A 5,977-nucleotide genomic window follows, 5' to 3' on the forward strand; every position below is an offset into this window, starting at 1 on the left:
TGTGACGCAGCATTCCACCTCACCTTCAGCTGCTCCCCTTTGGCACACAGGCACTTCAGGCTGCCAGATACCCCAGCACCATGGGCTACACTGGGCTGCACTACACTGCACCACCCTCTGGGGCATGCAGCAGAAGCTGGGGGGAGAGAAGGAAAGTGTCAAGACTCTGGCTGTTGCTGCAGCTGAAACAACTGGGACAGCAGCAGCCACATGTAGCCGGCAGGCCACCACTTGGATAGCTGTGGGATAAAGGTATTTATTGACTCTATATCACAGATGAGGAGCCAGAATGAGGGGAAGACTTTCTAATGCCAACATGAAGTAGGATCCAAATTGCTAAGGTAGCCTAGGGAATTCCTCCCTAGGATAGTTGATTATTTGTCCTGGGTCACAAAGGAACTCTGTGGTAATTAGTCCCAGTCTTCAAAGAAGGAACTTACCAGGCACAAGACTGCTGAAGGCCACAGTTCTTTGTCCAACAAAGTCTCGACCAATAGGATCATGGTCCCAAACAAGAAATCTAACCAAAGCTATTTCAGGCATGTGGATAGTAAAAGTAAGTGTTTCTTCCCAAACGGGGTTAAATCCTATGAAATGAACAAAGCAGAAAGTCAGCAGGGGGATGACAAAAATAGAGCAGCAGCAGGGGGGTGAAAAAGACATCTGTGGAACAGAACTAGATCAGATATTATTTCTCATCAACAATGGGCGCATCTACATGAGACACTTATTGCACAGTAGCTTAATAACACAGTGCAGTAGTGTATTAGCACATAGCAGTGTGACATGTACCCATATAGCTGTATGAAAAGATCCAGATGCAGAAATAAATGAGTGGTTCTCTCTCCCAGGCATTTTAAAAAATTATTATTCTTTTATTTATTTTTAAAAACAAAACAGGCATTAGTTGGGCAGCAGGCTGAGGGTCTGCCTATGGCAGCATGGCAAGGCATGCAGATGTGCTACTAGACCTATGGGAAGTCAAGCACAAATGTACCAAAAAGCACAGAAGCTGTCCCTACTTTTCCCCATAGATCAGAGCCATCTGTGAGAACTGACAGATTGTTCCACCCCATTGCTAGCTTCATCTCCCAAAAGGGTTGAGGTGGCAGAAAGTCTAAGGCACAGTTTTCACTTTGTTTCCTATTACATTTATATACCATGCATACATGTATGATATAACCTAAGAACTTCTATATAAAGGAGACATAGGCAGAGCATTTTCTCATGTTGCACTCCCTTTTCCACCACTGAGTGATCTGCCTTGTTCTTCTCACTCTAACAACTTTTACTGGAAAGCAGGATTTTAAAGCCCCAGATACCAGGTTACGTTATCCATCAAAAAAACAATCACATGGTTTCATGTTGTGACAGCGGGCCATCTCTAAGCTGAGTCCAATTGTCGTCCCACCTACCTGTCTAGGTATAAAAGATGTGTAAAAGATGGAAAGTTGCAGGAGGCTGCCCATTTAATGCCCTGATGCTAAGGGAGTAATATGCAGCTCTGAACCTTCGCTTATACCATATCCCATGCCTCGCAGATAGATTCCAAAATCCACTATCATTTCCCTGGCCTCTTAACTCGGCTGCCCTCAGCCTCTGGCCCAGCTTGACCTCAGGTATCCTTAGATGTGCCTGGGTTGCATGCCTCCTCACTGGGGCCTCCACACATGCCCCCTCTCTGGGACCTCCACTCTAGCTACTCCAGTCAGCCCATGTGCAGTCCTTCAGGCCCCCTTAAGGCCCTACTCTACATGGCTGCCAGCTCCCACTCTGCCTCCTCACTGGGGCCACTATTCTTCCCACTCACTGGGGTCACTACTCCTCCCCCTCACTGGGGCTTCTGGGCCTTATGCCCCTTGGGCCTCAGATATCTATTGACATACTTCAGGCCCAACTCAATGGGCCTTGGCCCTGCACTTTTCTGTTGGAGTGTGCTCCACTGTGCTCCTGATGGCCATGTGATCCCCCCCTCCCCCCAGTTGAGACTACAGTAACCTGCAGGCTGCTCTACTCAAGCCCTTAAATCAGCAGGCACCAAAGGTGCCCTGCCACACATGTGCTATCAAGCTTTGCAGTTGTATTTATCATTGATGTTTAAAAATCCAAGAGCCTCAAATTGATACAGTTGCCTGTGGACCCAAACTTTGGTTCACTTTTTTGTATTTCTTGGTACTGGTTTTGGATATCCTGCCACCAACCAGCAACTTTGGTGATGTCAAAGTTTGCATTATTTTACCTTCGGGTCATTTATTGTGTACTGCTACTCTACGCTACTATCTTCCCAAGACTCTTGTTAAGTGCTGATGCTTAATCCAAGTTTTATTCCCTCTTCACTGTGGAGACCAGTCCATAGTTTAGGTTCCTTGTCCAGGGACTGTGGGCTAAATATTTGTACCATGCTCCTTTTGACCAAGTTAACTGCTTAATTAGGGCCCAGATCCTACCACCATGGCTCACATTACATGAAACTTACCTTGTTAACAGGTCCATTTTAATCGCTTTGAGGATTTTTTACCAATATATTTTAAAATCAGAGCTCTCTGAAAAGTAAGAGGCTACTCAGCAGGATGACAGAATCTGTCCCGAAGAGGAAAATTCCAATGAATATTGAAGAGGATTGCACAAGTATCCATCAGAGGACGATACACCCTAAATCACTATACAATCTGCACTTACAACCCAGGCCCTTTATGAAGCTTTGGAGGGGAAGGACCAGGTACTACTAATTCTGGAAGCTGCCAGTTGAGCAGATAGGTAACAGAGTAGTTTTGTGCTACCCAGGATACATGCCAGGGAAGGAAATCAGGACACATACCTAGAAAGGAAAACAAGTGACTACTCTCCCCCCAGGGCTATTCTGAGGGCCCACTTTCCCTCTTCCTATCCTCTCTCCTCCCACCCTTGACCAGAAATTTCTTCCTGGACCTTCCTGTTAAAAAATGTTGAAACAGGTCATTTTTTCATGCAACAGTTTGCGTTGATGAATCAGCAGTTCCCTAAAAGGGGGGGGGGGAAATCAATGGAAAATTCCTGAGCAGCTCTACCAGGCTAGCCTGCATGGGACCCAAATCAGGAGCAGTTCAAAGCCAGCTTAGCTGTAGTCCACTCCTACCTTTGTGCATACACAACTTAACTGAAAATCAGGCCCTCTGTTCCTTTGCATCTATACAAGATGTCAGTAATTCATAGTCAATGGTATTAAAAGGTACAGTCACAGTAAAAAAAAAACAAAAAACAAAACTAGCACAGGCATTTTACCCCATCACTATAAGGTGAGTCACTATGGACCTACTAGGGGACAAGTGTGTTGTAACTGGATCCCAGCACAGTTATTAGACTGTATAAAAGTTCTTAAACCAAACCAGCTCTTTACTAGTTTATGTGGGTGATAAATGTATTATGTGGTAGTCTAGGCTACAATGGACTGAGGTCCCTTTTGCATTTGCTGACCAAGCTTGCCTAAGCATATATGATATTTTTTTCTCAAAGAACTTCATATTATTTTAAGAAATTTAGGTTAAACACAGCTTCAGCACTAGAAGTTCCTCACGCATCCTGTTCAAATCATATCAACAATAGCCAGGCCAATAATCAACAGAACACTGATGTTACTAGAATTATTAAACACTTCTTAAAAGTTATTTAATTGTATGAGGGGCTGTGACAGGTGCGCCTCTTCGGGGTCTGTCCACTAGTGAACCCGACCACCTGTTAGTGGTCAACCGCCCGCCTTCTCGCCTGCCATGCCTTGTTGTTAATTGCTTAATTAGAGGATGTTAATTAAGCGGGAGGCTGCCCATTTTCTGTCCCGATGCCAGGGGGCACTATCTGCAGCTCCTTTCCTCTCATTACACTGCAGCCCAAGCCTCACAGATGTACCGGACATTGTTTGGTCAGTCTCGCTCTCTGCACCCTCTCTGGCCCTCAGGCTCTCCGTGGCCCTTGTCTCTCACTGCGCCCTCTGGCACTTGGTTTCTCCGTGGACCTCATCTCTCACCGCGCCTTCTGGCGCTCGGGGTCTTTGCGGCCCTCGTCTCTCACCGTGCCCTCTGGCGTTTGGACTCTTTGCGGCCCTCGTCTCTCACCGTGCCCTCTGGCGTTTGGACTCTTTGCGGCCCTTGTCTCTCACCGTGCCCTCTGGCGCTCGGACTTTCTGTAGCCTTGTCTCGCAACTGCGCCCCCCCTCTGGGGCTCGTCAATCGCCACCCCCTCTGCTCTGGGGCTTCTCTCAGCCTTGGGGCTCAGGTGGCTGTAGCTGTGCCCGGTCCCACAACTCCCCTCCTTGGGGTCTCAAACCCCCACTGGGCTCAGGTGGTGTCGGCCTTACCTGGCCTTCAATTCTCTACTCCTCCTTCTCGAGGCTGGGGTCAGTGCACCCCGAATGCAGCACCCACTCTGGCGCCGGGGTCCCCACGCTACTATGAGGCCTCCTCCAACCCCTAATAGCCTCACCCAGTCCTCCGGTCTAAACAGCAAACACAAAAACACAAGCCCCTGGGCTATAACATAAAATCTAAGCTGTCCAGCTAAACAATATTCAATCCCTACCAGGGAATTCTCCACCCCATAACAGCAATCAGGAGCTGCTCGTGCAGTCAGGCTTCTCCCCTCTGTTTGCTCTGGCAGAGCTCCTTCTCCCTTGGCTGCTGGCAGGGAACTGCCTGCCTGGCCTCAGCCTGGGTTTATATGGGAGCCAGGCCCTGCCCCTTCTGGTCAGGTGACTCCCACTGGTTATCCCGGCAACCCACAGCTGGATTCCTTACTTATCGCTCCACAAGTAGCAGGCACCACAGTGCCCTGCTACAGGGGCCTACATCAAATAAGAAAAAAAGTCCATGCAATTAAATGCAGTCTACAAGATCAGCTCTTCTCACCACAACATATTAAATTGTTCTCTACTTTGGCCTGATGTCTCTTTAAGAATCTGCAAATATGACGACATTTATATTAAGGATAAAGTCATAAATCATTCATACAGTTACGAAGTAATTGATGAATATTATAAGCATACTAGAGACTTGAAGAATATGCGCTATAGAGGATTATAAGTGCCATAATGTAATATGATGTGACAGTTACTCAGTAATTTACTATAAGAGAAAAGGAAGTAAATTGTATTATCTTACCATTATCATCCACCACCCTGGTCTGGTCTTTACAACAATCTACAGGTAATCCAATAATCTCCACCTCAACAAATGGATCTATTATCTGTTTTAAAAAACGTTATAAATAATGGTTATTTTTCTGTAACACTCTATATGAGATGCAGGCAAAGTACAGCCCGCAGGCTGGATCTGGCCCACCAGGCCATTCTGTCCAGTCCATGGGGCTTCTCTAAAATTTGGAAAAGTATTACCTGCCAGTGACTGCCTGTCAAAGCTGATGAAGTACCAGCAGCAGGAGAAGCTGGCAGCAGGACCCAGTGGTGCAAGAAGCAAAGCCCATCTAGCCTGCCCCACCCCAGTCCCCAACCAGAAGCTTTTGCCTAGCATAGGCTTCTGGCCTTGCAACCAGGGAGCTGTTCCCCTGCCCTCCCTCCATCTGAGAGAGTTTCAGAGAAGAATGGGTGGAGGAAGGGAGGGCAATCGCCCCACTCCATGGGGCCCAGGCTGAGCCAGGCTGGCTTCATGCCACACTATGCAGTCCTGGCCATGCAGCTCAGAACTGCATCCTCCCAGAGCCAGCCCACCCCAGCCAGCACCATGCAGTTACCTGCTGCATGGCCAGGACAACACAGCATGGCATGGAGCCAGCCTGACCTGGCCAGGAGGAAGGTGGGAAGCAGCAGAGGTGGGTGGGCATGTGGGAGAGAAAATAGGTAAGCAGCAGGGGAAGGGCAGCAGTAGTGGCAGGGGAAGAGCAGTGGGGGAGGGGTGGCAATGACAGGCAAGAGCACAGGGCCTGTGCCAGTGCTGGTGGGGACCCAAGGTGGGGCAGAAGGAGCACAGACCCTGGGCACGGGGTCTGCCTG

At 48.2% G+C, this 5,977-nt stretch overlaps 1 protein-coding gene across 2 annotated transcripts in view; it reads right to left on the reverse strand.

The window, feature by feature from the left end:
• Positions 1–5,977, reverse strand: part of PLCH1 (phospholipase C eta 1) — a 196,971-nt gene that overhangs the window by 9,809 nt on the left and 181,185 nt on the right. For both annotated transcript variants that reach the window (XM_019503178.1, XM_019503177.1), the window contains exons 18-19: positions 5,130–5,214; positions 441–587 (exon numbers count right to left, since the gene is read on the reverse strand). In XM_019503178.1, the coding sequence (XP_019358723.1) occupies positions 441–587; positions 5,130–5,214 (232 nt within the window). The remainder of the gene's footprint in view (positions 1–440; positions 588–5,129; positions 5,215–5,977) is intronic.

Source organism: Gavialis gangeticus, unplaced genomic scaffold (assembly GCF_001723915.1).
Source record: "Gavialis gangeticus isolate Ggan-Ray unplaced genomic scaffold, GavGan_comp1, whole genome shotgun sequence".
NCBI lineage: Eukaryota > Metazoa > Chordata > Crocodylia > Gavialidae > Gavialis > Gavialis gangeticus.